The sequence below is a fragment of the Microtus pennsylvanicus genome, chromosome 13, assembly GCF_037038515.1.
Source record: "Microtus pennsylvanicus isolate mMicPen1 chromosome 13, mMicPen1.hap1, whole genome shotgun sequence".
NCBI lineage: Eukaryota > Metazoa > Chordata > Mammalia > Rodentia > Cricetidae > Microtus > Microtus pennsylvanicus.
Window position 1 is genome coordinate 21,450,065 of NC_134591.1, and position 21,230 is coordinate 21,471,294.

The 21,230-nt window shown below is 41.1% G+C and overlaps 1 protein-coding gene across 2 annotated transcripts in view; it reads left to right on the forward strand.

Annotated features, from left to right (window-relative positions):
- Positions 1-21,230, forward strand: part of Ccdc171 (coiled-coil domain containing 171) — a 332,057-nt gene that overhangs the window by 30,529 nt on the left and 280,298 nt on the right. Inside the window, exons 5-7 of one of the 2 annotated variants that reach the window (XM_075944990.1) lie at positions 326-516; positions 4,089-4,220; positions 20,158-20,304. In XM_075944990.1, coding sequence (XP_075801105.1) covers positions 326-516; positions 4,089-4,220; positions 20,158-20,304 — 470 coding nt within the window. Of the gene's footprint in view, positions 1-325; positions 517-4,088; positions 4,221-13,196; positions 13,286-20,157; positions 20,305-21,230 lie in introns of those variants that run through there. The other variant, XM_075944989.1, reaches the window with a different exon arrangement.

Below are 21,230 nucleotides of genomic sequence, written 5' to 3' on the forward strand. Positions count from 1 at the left end.
GTGTGTGTGTGTGTGTATGTGTGTGTGATTTTTTTTTCTTGAAAAGAGGAAAAAGTTAGCGCTAGGTGCTGCTAGTGCTACAGGTGTACCTAAACATGAACATGCCCTTAAGAACCTGCCATATTGGCTCATAGCAAAATCACTTCCATCTGAGGGCAGCAAGAGAGTGAAAAATCAGTATAGTACTACAGCGACTGTGCGTTTTTCTAGAGTTTGCTGAAGGGAGAAATATTTTGCCTTAAGTTCTATTGGCTAGGTTCTTCTTAGACTCTTAATGAATTAATTTGTGGTTATAAATATATTAATTCTATCATATTTTTAATAGCTCAGAATTCAGAACTACAAGGAAAGGTAAATGAAATTGAGAGAACATTTCAGACTTCCCAAGAGAAATGGAAAGAAGAATGCAGAAAATTTGAACATGATTTGGAGGAAAGAGACAATATAATTCAAAATTGCAATCAAGAATACGAGTTACTTATGCAGGAAAAGAACAGGCTACAAAAAACTCTACAGGTAAAATACTTCACCTAAGTGAAAGTTTCTCTGTATAATACCCACCGCAACCCACTGAGGTGGATAGTACATCAGACTACCCTTGGGCTCCCTCCCTCCCTCCCTCCCTCCCTCCCTCCCTCCCTCCCTCCCTCCCTCCCTCCCTCCCTTTTAGAGGCATTTTCACAGATCTCCTGGGTTGTGCTTCAGTGTTGTTTTAAGATGTATACTGTTTATTTTGTGAAAAGCATTTGAGATCTCTGATCCTGGTAAGTCTTTGTCTCAACTGTCTGAGGCCTTGGGTTTGATCCACATCACAAATAAGTGGAAGAAACACAACAGAAATTAAGCAAATAAAAGGTAACAATGATAGCCAAAAGGAAAGCAGCCATTGTTTCTTTGGAATACTGTGACAGTTAAGACACATATCCTTTTTCTTCTAGCAACATTAAAATGTAGATTTTAAAAATGTCACTTCTAGTTGGGCGGTGGTGGTGCTTGAGCTCTGTGAATTTGAGGCCAGCCTGGTCTACAGAGCAAGTTCCGGGACAGCCAGGGCTACAAAGAGAAACCCTGTCTCCAGAAACCAAAACAAAATAAAAGTGGGTTCTAGATTTCAGTTTGAATATGAAATAAATATAGAAAATTATGTGTTTTATAATGCCTTATGTAGAGCACATTCTATGATGAATAATGAAATGCAAAACATTTAGTTTTTACTAAGACTATATTAGTTTTGGGTCCCCCCCCCCCGTTTTTTTACACTCCCTACAGTACAAGTGGCTGGGGTTGAAGTTGACAAGCAGCTTAGACAGTAGATATTGAATTGAGTATATGTGCCATGATTTTGAAGTAGCTCTTTAATTTTTTTCTTCCCCCAAGACAGGGTTTCTCTGTGTAGCCCTGGCTGTCCTAGAACTCACTCTGTAGACCAGAATGGCTTCAAACTCATAGAGATCATCTGCCTCTGCCTCCTAAATGCTGGGATTAAAGGCGTGCACCACCACATTCTGGTATAATAGTTTAAACTTTTTAAAAAAGAAAAGAAAAATATAAAAATGCTCCATAGTTACCTCAAGTATCCATTATTTTTATGTGCTGTTGCATTCTTGCATGGTCTCAAGAACTTGACCTGACTGGGGAGGTATGAGAATTAAGAAAGGGCAGACCCAGGGACACAGAAAAGCTGGTATTGGGTTTTCTGGGCCCTCTGATGGAGAAGCCCCAGCGTCCTGGAAGCTCAGTGTACTTATTGCAGCTAAACAAGGAGGTGGGGTTACTGCATGTGGACAAATGTGGAGGCAGCCAGGAAGGCAGGGTTAGCCCATCTTCGCAGGCGCAGTCTCTGCAGGAGAGCAGTCTTAGGTCACACACATCTGGGGAGAAAGCTATGGTAGACGTTTTCTGTACACACTGTCAACATGGCACCCATGGAAGGCTTTGCCATCCTTCTGAGCCTCACCTGGGATAGGCATTGCTCCCTGACATGGCTGTGCCTGTGTCAGACAACATACACCCACTCAGGCTTTTCTTGCTCCTTATATTGGATTTTCACTAAAAAATTATTTTACCACAACATTTAGTAAATGTAAAAGTTTTGGCCAGGTGGTAGTGGTGCATGCCTTTAATCCCAGGACTCAGGAGGCAGAGGCAGGCAGATCTCTGTGAGTTCAAGGCCAGCCTGGTCTATAAGAACTAGTTCCAGGCTAGGCTCCAAAGTTACATCAAAACCCTGTCTTGAGAAACCAAAAAACAAAACAAAACAAACAAACAAAAAAAAGTTTTGTCCTATGTTTCCCCAGACAGTGTCAACTGATTTACTTTTATTTTTCTCCCTGTCAATAATCCTGACTTGTTTCTTGGTAACCACTGCATTGCTATGTCCTGGTGTTTGAATGATGGCTGTATCGGTGTGCTCAGTCTGTAAGTCCTTAGGTGGACATGTGTTACTTTGCCTGAATAAAATGTCACACTAGGAAGAAAGAAGGGTTGATGGTGGCAGCATTCCTTACATCAATTAGCTTTCACTTTAAGGTATGAAATCTGGTATGATCTTTTCCACTACTTTGTATATCTCTGCTTTGAGTTTAGTCTGTTGTGTTTGAGCTCCCTCACACTGAGATGGATAGAGGAGTTTGGGGTTGAATAGGAGTCACTTTTTGGTCCTAGGGGTCGGGAACCTCAGGCTCTTGAGGCTTTCTGCTGGTGAAAGTTAAGAGGGTAATGTGTATAAATCAGATCCTTGTGGACAGGCCCCTTTTTCCTCCCAGAAGCCTAGACCTTTTCTCCTCAGCCTGTAGACTAGAAAATTTATCTTCACAGAAACCTGTATTTTTTTTTATTAAGGATTTGGACTTAATTAGATCTCATAAATGTAGTATATTTAGGAAAATTAAAAAGGAAAAGCCTTTGAAACCACTCTTTATGTATAGAACTAGAAATTAGTTATAGTCTGAACTGAGAATTTATATTTTCAAAGTTTTAATTTCTAGAAATACTCTTTTTTTTGAGGGGGTTTGAGACAAGGTTTCTTTGTGTAGTAGTGGCTGTTCTGGAACTGGCTCTGCAGATCAGGCTGGCCTCGAACTCTTTCTTTCTTTCTCTCTCTTCTTTCTTTCTTTCTTTCTTTCTTTCTTTCTTTCTTTCTTTCTTTCTTTCTTTCTTTCTTTCTTTTTTGAGACAAGGTTTCTCTGTAGATTTTGTGGCTTTCCTGGAACTAGTTCTTGTAGACCAGGCTGGCCTTGAACTCACTGAGATCATCTGCCTCTGCCTCCCTAGTGCTGGGATTAAAGGTGTGTGCCACCACCACTTGGCTTGGCCTCAAACTCTTAAGAGATCTGCCTGCCTCTGATTCCCAAGTGCTGGGATTAAAGGTGTGTGCCACCATGATCTGGCATCATTTAGGAATATTCTTACTCTGACTTATTGAACAACACCCTTTATACTTTTTTTTGAAAAAAAACAGATTTGCATATAAATTTTAGGGATAATACAGTTTTGATAGAAAGATATATTTTGATTTATACTTGCTGAAAGAACCCCAGTCTCAACCTCTTAGAGTTATTTTCATTTTTCACAATAAGCACTGGTCACATTATTGACTCTGTTATGAGGGATAATACAATTTATTCACAGGTAAAGATGTCCATACTAACTGGAATTCATTTTTTTTTTCATTTTGTCCCAACCCCTCATGTTGAATTCATTTATTTCAGATTTATATTTTGATAATCAAGGTGATAGTTTTATTAAGATATTAAGCATGAATTATTAATTTTTGAGAGCCAGTCCTTGGCTGGCCTTGAATTCTCAGTATAGACTAGGATTACTATGAACTTCTGATTATTCCGCCTCCACCTCCCAAACCCCGAGATTATAGGTATGTACCACCATGCCTGGTGTTGTGCAAACTGGGGATTGAATCCATGTCTTGAGGCATGCTAAGCATGCCAACCCCAAGATTTTAACACAGATTAAGAGTTTTTAAAGAGCCTGTTAGAAGGGAGAGCCCCTTGTACGTTTAAACTAGGTTTAAAAGATAAAAGGTAACCTTTATTGATGTAATAGTAAAGTAAGATTTTATTCACGTAAAGGAAGCGCTGGAAAAGCATCAGCAAGAGAAGAATGAGATGGAGTCTCACATCAGGGAGACTGCATTGGAGGACTTTAGATTACAAGCAGAACAATGGGAAGCAGAACGAAGAGAGTTACAGCTTATAGTACAGGTATTTTAAAAATAATTAGTCTCTAAAATGTGTTTTTGATGCTTATGATACTAAAATTTTATTAATAGGATAATTTACTAGCTCCCTCAGGTGAAAAATAATTCTAAGTCTTTGATTTCTGGAAGGCCATGTTTCACTTGTGGTGACATGACAGTAGGGAAGCTGTTGCAAATAGGGATGATCATGATTATTACAGTTGGATAGCTTCATTGCAGGGTGTGTATGACTTCTAGGTCTTTAGTTTTGAGATAGGGTCTTACGTAGACCAAGCTGGACTTAAACTTGCTGCATATCTCTTGTTATTCCTGAATTTCTCCTGGTTCTCCTGTGTCCACCTCCTGAGTGCTGGGATTTTCAGCATGAGGCATCATGCTTACTAAAAGTAGGTGTTTTTTAAAAATATACTTTTATTAGGATATATTAAGCATACAAAATAATTTTTGGGGGAGCGGTTTCGAGACAGGATTTGTGTGTGTGATAGTCCTGGCTGTTCTGGAACTCCCTTTGTAGGCCAGGCTAACCTCAAACTCAGAGATCCATCTGGCTCCGCCTTTCAAGTGCTAGGATTAAAGGCTTGCAGCATGGCTGGATCAGTAATGGGCTTGTTATTATGACATTTTCATACATGAGTATAGTGTATTTGATCATCTGCACTCTTATTACCCCCGTTGCTCCCCTTTACTTCTCATCCATTTCTTCTTCCCAACAGTTCCTTTCTACTTTCCTGTCTTTTGGGGGGTTGCCCACATGAGCATGGATGGGGATTAGTGCAGGAGCATGGGCAGCTCAGCAGTGGCTGTACCACAGAAGATAATGTCTCTTCTTCCCCCACAACCATGAACTGCCTATAGATGCCTAGAGAGGGGTGGGTCCTCACCAGGACCTCCTCCTAGCATCCACTAACTGCCTACAAATTCTTAGGGATGGGTGTGGCCTCAAGAGCCTCTTCCCCTTTCCACGTCAGTTTGTTCACAGGTGAAATCTTGCGCAGGTCTTGTACAAGTAAGGTCAGCTGCTGAGACTTGAGAGTGTGAAGGCTGTGGCAGCCTGGAGGACAGTCCCACAGCCCTCCTCAGTCTGCCAGGGCTTATGTTCTTTCCCTCTTTGTGTCCCATGCACCTTGGAATGGGTGATAAGTTCCACTTAGGGCTGAGCACTTGACAGTCACTTGTTCTTTTTCTTTTTGAAGGATTTAATCTATGGGCATAAATGTAAATATTTAGGGTGTTTTGTTTTATTTTATTCTGTTTTGAGACCAGGTCTTGCTATATTATGTAACTCTGGCTGTCCTGGAACTCACTATGTAGAACAGGCCTGCCTCTGCCTCCTAAGTGCTGGGATTAAAGACATGCATAATTACACTCAGTTGTAAACATAAATATTGAGGAAGGAATTTTTTGATTATTAAAATTTTATCATAAAGAGCTTTCAACTTAAAAAAATATCTGAGTTCAAGGCCGTCTCCAGAATGAGTTCCAGGATGGCCAGGGCTATACCGAGAAACCCTGTTTCTAAAAACAAACAAACAAACAAACAAACACCATCCAGTGAGATTAGCCAGACCCAAAGCTTATACGTGCCAGTGAATTTGTATACAGTTAGAATGGCTGTTCTGAAGCTGTGGTGCTTCATATTACATTTTACACTTTACTGTCAGTTATGTTTTTACACACACACACACACACACACACACACACACACACACACACACCTACCTTGAAAAATTCATGACAGAGTTAAATTAGAAAATAGTTATATGGGCCAGACAATGGTGGTGTGAAGACGTAAGTCATAAACAATGCCACACCAGTTTGGAATTATGATTAATAGAGTGGTCTGTAAGTTTTTTCCCCTTTAAATAAATACCACCCTTTAATTCCAGCATTCAGAAGGCAGAGGCAGGTTGTCTCTGTAAGTTCGAGGCCAGCCTGGTCTACAGAACTAGTTCCAGGATAGCTAGGGGAAGGAGGAGGAGGAGGAGGAGGAGGAGGAGGAGGAGGAGGAGGAGGAGGAGGAGGAGGAGGAGGAGGAGGAAGAGGAAGAAGAGGAGGAGGAAGAGGAAGAAGAAGAAGAAGAGGAGTTATATATTTCTTTTTTCATGACTCAGGTGTCCTTTATAGTAGGAAGTTTGACAGGCATATTGTGTATTTAGCCATATAACCGCTGTAGTTTCCCCATTTGATGTGGGATTTCCCTCTATATGCTATGATTACCATTGAAAAATAAAGGAACTGCTTTGGGCTTATAGCAGAGCTATAGGGGAACAGAGCTAGGTGGGGAAAATTAAGCTGAATGCTGGGAGAGAGAAGGCGGAGTCAGAGAGAAGCCATATAGCCCTGTTGGAGACAGACACCAGAACTTTAGCTGGTAAGCCACAGCCATGTGGTGATACACAGATGAATAGAAATGGGTTAAATTAATATGTAAGAGTTAGCCAATAAGAACTTAGAGCGAATGGGCCAGGCAGTGATTTAATTAATACAGTTTCTGTGTGATTATTTTGGGGCTAAGCAGCCAGGAACAAACTAGTGGCCTCCTTTCTACACCCATTAGTGCTTGTGTTCTTTCTACCCATTGTCTTTGAACAAGATTTACAATACCAGATGGGAGTTCTTTCCTGTGGAACAGGCTTCAAATCCAGTCAGAAAGTGGTTGATGACCTTCATAAAAGGTCATGCCATTATTGTACCAGTGGGCATATTTTGCCTGGCAACCTGGCCATATAGTATGAAGGGTCTGAATCTGAGAAAGACCATTGTTGACACCTCTCCTCCAGCAGTTTGAAGTAGTGCCTTTGGGCACTATAGTAGTAGCTACCAGAGAGGAGGAGGGAGGAAACTTCTAGCTCAGCTTCAGCTTGATCGATCTATCTATCTATCTATCTATCTATCTATCTATCTTTCTTTCTTTCTTTCTTTCTTTCTTTCTTTCTTTCTTTCTTTCTTTCTTTCTTTCTTTCTTTCTTTCTTTCTTTCTTTTTTCTTTTGAAATTTTCGAGACAGGGTTTCTCCGTAGCTTTTGGTTCCTGTCCTGGAACTAGCTCTTGTAGACCAGGCTGGCCTCGAACTCACAGAGATCCACCTGTCTCTGCCTCCCGAGTGCTGGGATTAAAGGCATGCGCCACCATCGCCCAGCTCAACTTCATTTTTCTATAACCTGCAAAGTGTGTGGTTTCTTCAGGACTAGTTGTCTTATCATGCTGTTGTAGTTAATGTTCCTATTGCTGCAATGAAACACCATGACCAAAAGGCAAGTTAGAAAAGGAAGAGGTTTATTTAGTTCATTATAGTTCATCATTGAAGGAAGCTAGTACAGGAACTCAAATCAGGACAGAAACCTGGAGGGGTGCTGCTTACTGGCTTGCTCCCCATGGCTTGATCACCCTGCTTTCTTATAGAATCTAGGACCAACAGCCTAGGGGTGGTACCACCCTCAATGAGCTGGGCCCTCCCCATCAGTCACTATTACGAAAGTGCCCTATAGGCTTGCATGCAGCCATCTTATGGAGGCACTTTCTCAATTGAGGCTCCTTCCTCTCTGATGACAATAGCTTGTGTCAAGTTGATGTACAACTATCCAGCACACATGTAGTTCTGGTGGGTAACCAGTACTAGTGGCAAGAGCCAGTATGGTTTTGGGGACTTCAGAAGTCTCCCTGGTCAACAACTTGTAGGGAGGTAGCCAGCCACTGGCACTGCAATTTTCGTTTAATAACTGTGGCTTGGAGAGTGGCTTTATCCACCCATACAGGGTGCCTCCCTTCAACACTCGTCCCCCATTTAAATTATTTTGTAATAAGTTCACAAAGTAGCAGGTCCTTTTGTACATATTTAGTTTTGGTTGGCTCTCCCCCTTCCCCCCAATTTCCTGAACCATTGCTTAAACCTTTCCACCCTCAGTATTTCTCCCCCTTTCATATCACATATGTTCTGCTACTCCACTGATGTCTCCTGTTTTCCTCCTCTTGTGGGTTTCCCTAGTTTCCTGGCCTCTGTATACCTCCACATATCTAACAATCAGAAGCTAAGGCTCTATGTGAGAGAACATTGTTAACTCTGTTGTTTGTCTTTTTCTGTTGTTGTTTTTTAAGACAGGTTTCTTCTGTGTAGCTTTGGAACCTGTTCTGGAACTTGCTCTGTAGCCCAGGCTGGACTTTAACTCACAGAGATCTGCCTGTCTCTGTTTTCTAAGTACTGGGATTAAAGGCGTGCTCTACCACTGCCTGTCCGCTGTTTGTCTAAGTCCAGGTTACCTGAATTAATACAATATTTCAAATCCATCCATTTTATCTGTTTAACTGCGGAGTAAACTTTGTGTATTTGTACCACAGTCTCATTATCTAATCATCAGTTGATCAGTGTCTAGGCTGATTGTATTTCCTTATTGCTGTATGTAACTATATGGATGTGCGAGGACCTTAAGGCAGTTATAGTTTGTATTTTTCTTCATACTTTTAACTCAGGTTGTTCTTGAATTCACAGAGATCTTATCTTCTGCTTCCAGAATTCTGGAATTAAAGGCATGTATGTACCACAATGGTGTAGTCTTTATGATGGATAGAATCATACAAACTACAAATAAGGAGACTGGGACTATATTCCTTTCATTTGCTTCTCTTCTATTTATGTAGCTAAGACTTCTAATAGCATTTAATAAAAAATATTGTTCTTAATTTGGCGGAAATACTCTGAGTTTGTTTTGATTTAGTATGATGTTAACAATAGGTTTGCCATATACAACTTTTATTATATTGGGATATATTCCTTCTATACCTAGTTTCTTTAGTGCTTGTTTAAACAAAGTAAAAAATTTTAACATTTATTTTGTTTGTTTGTTTGTGTGTGTGTGTGTGTGTGTGTGTGTGTGTGTGTGAGAGAGAGAGAGAGAGAGAGAGAGAGAGAGAGAGAGAGAGAGAGAGAGAGAGAACAACTTGAATGAGTCAAACCCCTGTACTGTAGAGATTCTCCATTCAAACTTGGAGCTTTACACTTGGTGGAAAGTCCTATTGCTTGTGGATCCATTCACTGGCCCACTTTGGAGCTTTTTATCATAAATAGATGCCATATTTTGTCAAAAACCATTTCTGCTTCCATTAAGATGATCATGTCATTTCTGTCCTTGAGCCCATTTATGTGATGTATTACATTCATTGATTTGCACGTGGGATTTTCCCTGGCCTGAACTTCACAGGTCTTGTGTGTGTTGTCATGATTACTGTGAGCTCATATGTACAACTGTCCTGCTGTGTCTGGAGAATACTTTTTCCCTGTAATCCTTTGCCTCTGGCCTTTACCGGGTTTCCTCATCCTCTTTTGCAATGATCCCGAGCCTTCAGAGTTACCTTCATTGCTGCTATATTCACAATGCTCATGAAATGGAAGTAGTCTAGATGTTCATCATCTGATGAATGAATAATGAAAATGTGTTATGTTTACACGACACAATATTATTCAGCTGTTAGGAAAAACACAATTTTGGCAATTGAATGGAGCTGTAAGCAGTTATTCTGAGTGGGGTAATCCAGACCCAGAAAGACAAACATGACACTTTCTCTCATTACTGAATGCTAGCTGTGACTCTTCAGATATCTATACTTCGTTTGGAAAATGATCAGAACAGTAAGGGGCTCTGGAGAGGGGCCTTTCAGATACAGGAGAAAGAATACAGTGTTATAAAGGGTGAAAGAGGGTAACGGTGGGGCTGCAGTGATGTCTCAGGGGTTACGAGCACTGGCTGCTCTTACAGAGTACGTGGGTCCAAGTCCCAGCATCTATATGGTGACTCACAACTGTCTGTAACTCTAGTTTTAGGAAATCCAGTGCTCTCTGCTGGCTTCTGAGGACACTGCGTGCATGTGGTACACAGACATCCATTCAAGCAAACACCCATATACATAAGATAAAAATAAAATCACAAAAGATTTGCAGGAGATTAATGGAGCAGAAGAGTTGAATTGGATTTGGGGATTGGAAGGGAAGGTAGAGGGGGGAATTCAGGGTAGAATAAGTACACTATAGGCCTTTCCAGAAAGTCATGTGGAAACCTATTGCTGTAGAAGCTTCCTAAGATACACATGCACAAAAAAGACAGTCAGAATGGAGTTGCCGTCCAGCAGTATGATACTGCTAGACACCACGTATGAGCAAATGAGAAGCCCAGTGCCCAGATGCAGCTGTGGGCCAGTGATGTTCCCTTCAGCCCTCATAGACCCTCGCACGTTACTGGCTGTTGCTATTGCTGCTGGTCACGCTCCATGACTTGACAGCTGTATTGTTGAAGACAGCACAGACTTGAACCGTAGGACATGGAGAAGTCAGACTCACTGGGAGGCTGCATTCACACTGGCTTGCTTTCATAGCATAGTGCTGGAAGGCACTGTGCATGCTGCCAGAGGAGGGGAACCTTCATCCCAGCACTTGGGAGGCAGAGGCTGGTGGATCTCTGGGAGTTCCAGGCCAACCTGGCCTATGAGAGCTGGTTCCAGGAGCTAGAGCTTCAAAAAGAAACCCTGTCTTAAAAAATCTAAAAGGAATAAAAAAAGGCTCATCAAGACATGCCCATTGGTATAACAGTGGCTGCAAACGTGAGAGTAACCAACCACTTTTGACTGGATTTAAGTCTCCATATACAAAATGAAATCCGTACCTTCTTCTAAAAGAACTCACTGCTATTATGCTGCTAAATAGAAATAGTATTAAACCGAGTCCTAATAATTTATTGTTTTACCTGTACATTAGTACACCCATTAACTCTCATTGTAGAAATGTCTGTCTGTAGTAGATGGTGTAGAGACCCACAGCTGGTCTAGGTGTGAGGAAAAGACCGAGATTATCAGCCTTAAATAGTATATGGATTTATGTTAGTTATGATGCCATGTACAGTTTATCAGTCTTTTGATTTATTTTTCTTTAATTTTTCTATGCAAATGGCCCCTTATGACTCGGTATGACTATGAATCTTTTTAAATTTATTTCTAGTTATGGGGGGAGGGCAGGTATCTGCAGACGCCAGAGGTGTGGGACCCTCTGCAGCTGGAGTTACAGGTGGTTCTGGGCCTCCTGATGTGAGTGCTGGGGAAATCTAACGGGTCTGGAAGAGCAGTGCATGCTCCTCAGAGCTGAGCCGTTTCTTCAGTATCCACAGCGTGCAGTTTACAATGCAGGAACAAACTGCTTTTCTTCTGATCCTTTCAAGAGAAGCCTCATACCAGATTCGTGCTATACATAAGCACACGGATGTGTTTTCTAAGCTAGAAAGAGCACGTTTGCTCCGATACTTTCTAAATACACTTCTACCAGTTTAATTAAAATTCCTCAGGATTGGAGCTATAGTTTGGGTTCTGCGAAGGGTTGTTTACATAAGTACATATAAAGAATCATAGTTTTTGGTGTGTGTTTGTAGAAGATGTGGAAAGAAAACAAGTTTATTTTCTGACAGCACAATGTGGTTTCTTGTGATGGTAAATGTCAGTTAAAAAAAAAAGCCGGTTTAAAAAAACATTTTAAGTTCAACAGCTCCCTCTAGTGGGCAGACAGAAGAACATCCCAACTCTCTAGTGTCTGAATTCCACAGAAGTTATCTCTCTTGCTTTTCCAATGCAAGAACTGAGGTCGCTTTCCGTTTGATTAGAAGATAAATTGTATGACAAAAATTAAAGTTAAATATGTTTCACTGGAGGAAAGTTAGTCTGTATCTTACAATACAAACCAGACTTGGATTATATTAGTAAAGCCATACACTTAAAAACTAATACCTAATATAAGCAACCAGTACCAGTGATGTAGCTAGCAGCTACCATGTACTTCATCTTAGTGTTTGCTGTTCTCAATTCAGATGTAGAAACAAAATACAGTTTTATATCATTGAAGACCATTTTGAATCCTTCTCCAGCTTATCCCACTGCAGAGCCCCCATTGTGAACTTGACCTTGAATGTTGTCTATATACTTTGATATGCTTTTACTTAGTTTTTTTTAGCATTTTATGTCTTTTACATATGTAAGTGGGATATCATACAATATGTATATTTGTCCAGCTTGTCTTTTTGTTGTTTGCTTTTTGAGATTTAGACAAGTTAATGTAATAGCTCTAATTCACTCAGTTTGACTACTGTATAATTTTATTCTGTATTTATTATAATTAATTTAGTCTTTGCCTGCATGAGAATTAAGTTCTTTCCAAATTTAAATCATTACAGTGATTCTATGTATGAAATATTGTAGTTATGTGTTTACACATATAAAATTATTGACACTTTTGTGTAGCTGTTTCCTGACTGAGGAAGGAGTGGGGTTCAGAGCTCAGGAAGCACAGGCGATGACAGGACTCACAGGAACCCTCCCACAGTCTTAGGGACAGGGAACAGTTGCTGTCTTTGGAGGAGCTGCCTGCAAGTTGGGCAGGGGGCTCCAGAGACGCTTTTGAGAACTGGTACCCATGCTGCTGCCTGGAAGACACCCATGCTCTGGATCATCAGGCTAGATGTGTGGGGAATGCTGCTTTGGTCTGTTCCGTGCCCTGTTGGCACATTCACATCTCCCAGGAGTATCACAGCAGACATGGGAAGTGATTCCGGGTCCCGTGGAATGCAGTGCTGGAGCCTGGTGTGGTGCGGCAGGGCCACAATCCCGGCAGCGCCTCCTCACCATGGGAGGGCCAGGGTTTCAAGCCCGGCTCAAAAACCAAACCAAATCAAGTAAAGAGTAGTAGTGGCAATCTTCAAAGAACTTAAAAAGAAAAAAATCCTTTAACTTTTTATGGTGCCACCATAAAATCCTTTATAGTCAATCAATCATATAGCAAAGCTGAAGGAACATTGTACTGCTTGGCTTTTAAATTAGCTATTGAGTTGTACTTGTCAGCCCAGCATGAATTTGCCTAGAAACAGACAGACCAATGATAGAGAGTGCTTAAAAGAAGGCCCTGCATCTACACCCATCTGACTTTGACAAAGGTGCCAAGATTGGTTTTTCCCCAGTCTTTTCAATAGATGGGATATTGGATGCTCTGCTCAGAGGAATGAGACAAGATCATTTTATAGCAGCTACAGCTCAAAATGGAATGAAGACGTAAGGGATTCAGACCTAAAGCTGTTAAACTGTTGGAGCAGGGGAAATGCTTGAGGATGACAAACCAAGCAAAGCATTTTATATCATGCCCTTAAGGTGTAGGAAAACCTTAAAAGATAGGCTCAATGTCCTTTATTTATGGCTAGAAACCAAATATGAGTGAGTACATCCCATGTTCCTCTTTTTGGGTCTGCCTTACCTCACTCAGGATAGTGTTTCCTATTTCCGTCCATTTGCATGCAAAATTCAAGAAGTCATTGTTTTTTACTGCTGAGTAGTACTTTAATATGTATATGAAGGTGAACCCAAAGAAAGACATATAGTCATCCTCCTGGAGATTAACTTTCATCTGGCAATGAAAGCAGACAGAGACAGAGACCCAAATTGGAGCACCGGATTGAAATCCCAAGGTCTAAATCAGGAGCAGAAGGAGAGAGAGCGCGAGCAAGGAACTCAGGACCGCAAGGGGTGCACCCACACACTGAGACAATGGGGTGATCTATCGGGAACTCACCAAGGCCAGCTGGCCTGGGTCTGAAAACGCATGGGATAAAACCGGACTCGCTGAACATAGCGGACAATGAGGACTGTGGTGGCGCACGCCTTTAATCCCAGCACTTGGGAGGCAGAGGCAGGAGGATCTCTGTGAGTTCGAGACCAGCCTGGTCTACAAGAGCTAGTTCCAGGACAGACTCCAAAACCACAGAGAAACCCTGTCTCGAAAAACCAAAAAAAAAAAAAAAAAAAAAAAAAAGAAGTCAAGATCAATGACACTGGGTTTTGATCCTACTGCACGTACGGGCTTTGGGGGAGCCTAGGCTGTTTGGATGCTCACCTTACTAGACCCGGAAGGAGGTGGGAGGTCCTTGGTCTTCCCACAAGGCAGGGAACCTGGACTGCTCTTTGGGCTGATGAGGGAGGGGGACTTGATTGGGGGAGGGGGAGGGATATGGGAGGCGGTGGAGGGGAGGAGGCAGAAATCTTTAATAAATAAATAAATAAAATCTAAAAAAAAAGAAAACAAAGATAATCAGTGGTGTTGCATCAGGAAGGACGCACTGCAGCTGAAGAAATGTCTTGACATTTGCTTAGTAATTTCTGTGAAAAGTGTTTATTAATACTTGAAAAAGCCATTTTAATATGGAGATGACATGTCTGATGGCCACCAAAGGGAGTGGCGCTGTTAGGAGGTGTGTGGCTTCGTTGGAGGAAGTGTGTCACTATGGCAGCAGGCAGTCTCTTGTACTCCAGTTCCTCCCAGTGAGACAGACCATTTCCTGTTTGCCTGCACACCACCTTGTTACACCGTGATGGTAATGGACTAAGTCTCTGAAAAATGTGAGACACCCTCATTAAATGTTTTTTCCTTTATAATTAGAGTTGCTGTAGTCATGGTGTCTCTGCACAGCAATAGAAACCCTAATAAGACGACATTCATACTACCCCTGCAGATAACTCTTGGCGAGCAGTGACAGGACACTCACTGGCTGCCCAGTGAAGCTGGACTATTTGAAACAAAATGTCCACTCTTAAAATATTTTTTAAATTTATTTTTATTTTAAGCGTGTGATTGTTTTGCCTACATGCATGTCTGTGCACTACATTTAGGTGTGGTGCCTGTTGTCTGTTGTCCACAGGGGCCAGAGGAGGGCTTCTATTTGTTGTTCATTTTTAGTATCAGAAAATTCCTTTGGCATTTTTCTTTCACAAATTGGAAGCTTAATTGGGTGGGATCTGTCCTCAAGAGAACTCTTCCTTTTATTCCAGTTGAGATTTGTCCCCCCAGCAATGGCACTAATTTTCTTAACAATTGGAGTCTCTTTTAGCACAAAACTTACCTGTAAAACTTGCTAGTGTTCTTTTCCTCTGCAGATTCATTTTGTATTTCTTTTTGCTTCATTTTTTGCCTTTTTTATTGTAGATCTGTAAAAGAGTGATTACTCATAACCATGGGACAGAGTTAATATTAGCATGCCTTGACATATCCAGCAAAGAAATCAGAATATTACTTTTACAATTAACAACAGGCAAGTTCTTAGGACAAAGGCAGAAAGTGGCTACCCCCCCTCCAAAAGCATTCACAATAGAGCTTGCCTCCATAGTCCATATTACTGTCAGTACTGTCTTTTAAGCCCATTAAGTCTTACTTAAAGCATTCAATTGCTTTTTAGTCCAAAGTACCAAAGTCTTTCACATTCTTCAAAAAAAAAAAAAAAAAACCAACCCAGAAAACCACATGGTTGGCTTCTTTATGACTCTACCACACTCCTAGTACCAACTACTGTCTTAATTTGGTTTCTTTTGCTGTGATAAAACACCATGATCAAAGCTACAAACTTACAGAAGGAAGAGTTTATTTTGAGGTATGGTACCAGGAGACAAGAGTTCATCATCATGGCTGGAAGCGTGGCAGCAGGAAGGCAGGGTAGCAGGAATATCTGCGAGCTCAACTGCTAGCAGGAAACAGATAAACACAACGAAATAGCACATGGCTTTTAAAACCTCAGTGACAGAATTCCTCTAGTGAGGCTCTACTTCCTCAACCCACCCAAACAGCACCACCAACTGGGGACCAAGTGTTCAAACACCTGAGTCTGGAAGGGACATTCTCATTCAAACTACTACTCTCTGTAGCACAAATAATAAAAGCCCAGAGACAGATATTGGTGTTCAACCTGAAGATCAGAAAAGCAAAAGCAGCCAAGCCACTAAAGAGCTCTTAATTCTTTGAAATCTTCAGACTGAAAGAGAGCAAGTTACTATCTCATCTCGCCTTATATTCCTCTCTAGTGGGGTTAAAGGCATGCACCACCACCGCCTGGCCTCTGTAGCTAACTAGTGTGGCTGCTGGGATTAAAGGTGTGTGTCACTAGCGCCTGGCTTGTATGGCTGATCAGTGTGGCTGTTTTGTGTTCTTTTCTTCAGGCAAGCTTTATTTATTAAAATACAAATATCACTACAGTTCTGTTGTAGGAGGCGGCTTGTTTGCTCCTGGCTCCCCACACTTGAAATAATCACACAGAAACCATTTTATTTGAAATACTGTTTGGTCAATAGCTTAAGCGTATTTCTGGCTAACTCATATCTTAAATTAACCCATCTCCACTAATCTGTGTATCGCCACATAGCTGTGGCTTACCAGGTAAAGTTCTGGCTCGTCTGTTCCCGGTGGTGGCAACATGGCTTCTCTTCAACTCTGCCTTCTTTCTTTCAGCATTCAGTTTAGTTTTTCCTGCCTAGCTAAGTTCTACCTTGCTATAGGCCAAAGCAGATTCTTTATTCATTAACCAATGACAACACATAGACAGAAGGACCTCCTATACCACAGTTCCCCTGAAAACTCATGTTTAAATGGAATCTAGGCATGTTCGTGGCATAACACGTGCCAAGGTCAGACGACAACGTTCCCCACTCTGATTAGGATCCATTGTACCCGCTGTGCTGTGTGCTCCAGCCTGCCTAGCTCATGAGCTTCTGATGCTTGTCCAGTCTCCTTCTTCACCTTAGGAGTGTGCACCACCACCGCCAGCTGTTTTCTCTTTTTAAACCTGTGTTCCAGGGATGGAACCCAGGTCATCAACTTTACACAGTGCTGTGACCTGTTGACCATCTCATTGGCCCTGTCTTTAGCTGTAATAGTCTGTCAACTTATCATTTATCCTGTTTCTATCCAGCTCCTTTGTTTTCTGTCCTCATCAAAGATGCAAGTAAAGCACCTAATTGCTTTTTTCTGCACTTTAGTATCTGGCTTAAATCATAGTTTCTGTTACTATTATCAGCTTTCTCTTTCTCTGAGTGGCAGTGAGGATTTTAGGTTAAAGAGAAGATTAGTAAAAAGATACCCACGAAACAAAGAAAAAAATGATGGGAAAAACAGAACCAAAAACTTGTAGATACACACACACTACATGCCACGCCATATGACCCCTTTTGAAGCTTATAACTCATTAACAGGAAAAAAACAAAACAAAACAAAACCATAATTGAATTGTTGAAGTACTAAAGAAAGAACTCAAAATTGTGCTTTAAGAAAGTGATTAGTGTGGGCTGTTCATGGTGTTGCATGCTTTTCCCTGGCCCTTGGGAGGCAGAGGCAGGTGGATCTCTGAATTCAAAGGGCAGCCAGAGCTACATAGGGCAACCCTGTCTCAAAAAGCAAAAAAACAAACAAAAGCGATTTCAAAGAGGTTTCAAAAGAAGCAGAAGATCATGATAAGAAAATCAGTTTGGCACCTTGAAAGAGAATACGAAGCTGGGCAGTGGTGGTGCATGCCGTTAATCATAGCACTCAGGAGGCAGAGGCCGAGGCAGGTGGATCTCTTTGAGTTCGAGGCCAGAGCCTGGTCTACAGAGCAAGTTCTAGGACAGGCTCCAAAGCTACAGAGAAACCCTTTCTAAAAAAAAAAAAAAAAAAAAAAAAAGAAAGAAAGAAAAAAAAGGAAGGAAAAAAAGCAATGTGGATGAAATATTTGATACCATGGAAAAGGAATTTAGCAAGGAAACTGAGATTCTGAAAAAAAAAAGGTGGAGCTCATTTGGTAGAGTCTTTGTCACCCCCACCTGACCCCAGCATCACATAGAGGGGGCAATGGTGGTGTATTCCCATAATCGCAGAACTCAGGATTAGATTAGATCAAGTAAAAGATATCAGGGGCTGAACCCAGATTCCAGGGAACCTAGCTCCCTCTTCTGGCCCCCACGGGCACTGCATGCACATGGTGCACAGGTGTACTTGCAGGCAAAACACCCATGCAATACAATAAATAATACAGTACAAATAAAGGTTAAAAAGATCAGGAAAATACAATATGTTATATGGAACTATAAAGAGGTCTTCTCTGGGAGTGGGAGAGGGAACCAGTGGGAGGACAAGAGAAGGCACTGGATATTGGTTATGGTCAAAGTCCATGAAAACCTGACCATGAAACCCATCGTTTGGCACAATGAATGTATGCTAATAAAAGGGTACAAAAAGTGACTTTGAGTTAATGTTCTTGTCAGTAACTGCTTGAAGGAGTGGTACTGATGCAGGTAATAATAGTTGTATATTTATATAGTGCTTAATGTTCTTAAAGCTGTTTTTACATGTGAAAGGTACTTTCCAAACAGTTTTCAGTAGCAAATTATACTTGGATTCTGATAATGTTTTATGAGTGACCAGGAATTTTTAGAAGTGTGTACATGCTTGTATGGAAAGTGAGGTTACAGGGAGTAGTTTTAGAGGCCCTTACGGATGGATCCCTTCATTGTGTCCCCTTCCGTTTGTTTCCCTGGTCACCCTAGAAAGGGGAACCTCAACTGCATTTTCCCCAGGATTTGAAACAACATATAAGAAGGTGGAGATAGCAGGGCTTTGTTGAGGCCCTTTAAGGGAAAATGCCCTACCTCTGGCCCTGGGTGAACACATGCTGTTTTGATCTGTTGCAAACATTGAAACATTAGATCCATTTTCTCCTTCCTTAAGTGGTAATATAGGTGGTCCTGCCAATCACCTATCTGGGAAACCACCCAACAGGAAAACTGATACACCCAAAGACATGCTGGGGAGATGGGAAGAATAATTTGAGTTCTAACTCAAAAAAGGCATAGTTTTCCCTCTTTCTATCTCCTTTTCTTTAGGATAATGATGGAAAGCCTAAGCGTGCTTCCCCCATCCTCTGGGGCTTGTTACTGTTTCTTTAAAGCCCCCAGTCCCCTTCCACCATGCAGCTGCTTGACAGTCTGCACTGCTGGAAACGCTGGCTTTCGTGGACCCTAACTCAAAAAGGAATGGCTTTTTTTCTTCTGTATCTCTGCTTTCCCAGCAGCTGCTGAGATTTATAACCTGCCCGCCCTGTTTTCTCAAACTCTAATAAAATGTCCTTGAGCCTCAGAGTCTCTTTTTAAATGATTTTATTAAGGAAAATTAAAAGGAAAAAAAAAACAAAAAAAGAGAACTTGGATTTGCTAGGTAACAGTGGTACTTACTTAACAGTCTTTGATAGAGAACTGTAATTGAAATTCTGTACCTAGGTTCTGTTTCAAGTGGCCAGGGATTCTTGGAAGCCCCCTGCTCTGTGTTTGTGTCCATGTATGTTGGTGGAGAAAGAGGGATCTTTTAAAGGAGTGTTTCTTAACCTCGCTAATGCTACAACCCTTTAATACAGTCCTCATGTTGTAGTAACCCCCAACCATGAAATTATTTCATTGCTACGTCATAACTATAATTTTGATATTGTTATGAATCATAATGTAAATATCTCTGTTGTTTTTGTAGTCTTAGGTGACCCCTGTGAAAGGATTGTTTGTGCCAAAGGGGTCGCAACCCACAAGTTGAGAACCACTGTTTTAAAGCCTTGCAGTGAGAATGAGGATCCTAGATTATTTTAGTTATTTTGAAAATTGAAGAGGAAATGAAACAGAGCCATCTAGTGGTTATAATGTTAAGAGCACTAAGCAACAGTTAAGTACTATGAGCTCGCATTAATGTCTCTCAAGAATCATTATTAACTGTTCAAGCTAATCAGCTCTTATCACAAAGGGACATTTCCATTTGTCTTCCTAAATACTTATGCATGTTAATGACAGGAGAAAGGGTATATGACAGCTGAACCACAACAATGTTGCAGATACCCCAGAGGTCATTTGAGCTAGTATAACATTTTAGTGTTCTATACATAATTTTAGCTGTAGTATTTACTGATCACACTTATTAAATTATAAAAGTCACATGTACATTCTGAAACACTGTGAAAAAAAAGTCAAAGCGTCTCCTGCCTCTACAGGTTAACCTGCCGTTATAACTGACACACAGATTTTCCTCAGTGCTGTCTGCATAATGACTTTATAATGGCTTATAAACTGTTGAATCAAAAGTGAATTATTTTCCAGGAGCAAGATAGTGCTGTGCAAAATATGCAGAAAAAAGTGGAACAATTAGAAGCAGAACATATGGACTGCACTGACCTTCTGCGGAGACAAACGAGTGAGCTTGAATTTAGCACTCAAAGGGAAGAGCGCCTGAGAAAAGAATTTGAGGTACGGCTTATCAGTGTTTTTAGCAGCTGTTTGTTATTCATGCAGTGACTTCAGGTTAGAGGACATGGTACGTCAGGAAACCTGGGGACAACTTCTGTTGTATAGTTGACTTCTTTGAAATTTTTTAAAAAAATTTATTGTGAATACAGTATTCTGCCTGCATGCCAAAAGAGGGCACAAGATTAAGTTATAGATGGTTGTGAGCCACCATGTGGTTGCTGGGAATTTAGCTCAGGACCTTTGGAAGATCATCCAGTGCTCTTAACCTCTGAGCCATCTCTCCAGCCTCCTTGAAAAAAATTTTTTCATTCTCGTTTTTTTTCTTTTCATTGATTTTTATTGAGCCCTACATTTTTCTATGCTCTCCTCCCTGCTTCTCCCCTCCCCGCTCCAGCCCTCCCCCGAGGTCCTCATGCTCCTAATTTACTCAGGAGATCTTGTCTTTTTCTACTTTCTACTTCCCATGTAGATTAGATATATGTAAGTCTCTCTTAATGTCCGCATTGTTGTCTAGGTTCTCTGGGATTGTGGTTTGTACGCTGGTTTTCTTTGGATGTTTAAAAACCACTTGTGAGTGAGTACATGTGATAATTGTTTTTCTGTGTTTGGGTTACCTCACTCAAAATAATGTTCTCTAACTCCATCAATTTTTCTGCAAAATTCATGATGTCATGCTGTTTTTCTGCTGTGTAGTACTCCATTGCTAAATGCATTGCATTTTCCTTATCCATTCTTCAGTCGAGGGGCATTTAGGTTGTTTCCAGGTTCTGGCTATGACAAACAAAGCTGCTATGAATATAGTTGAGCAAATGTCCTTGTGGCATGGTTGAGCATCCTTTGTATATATACCCAAAAGTGGTATTACTGGGTCTTCAGGAAGGTTGTTTCCTAATTTTCTGAGAAATTGCCACACTGACATCCAAAGG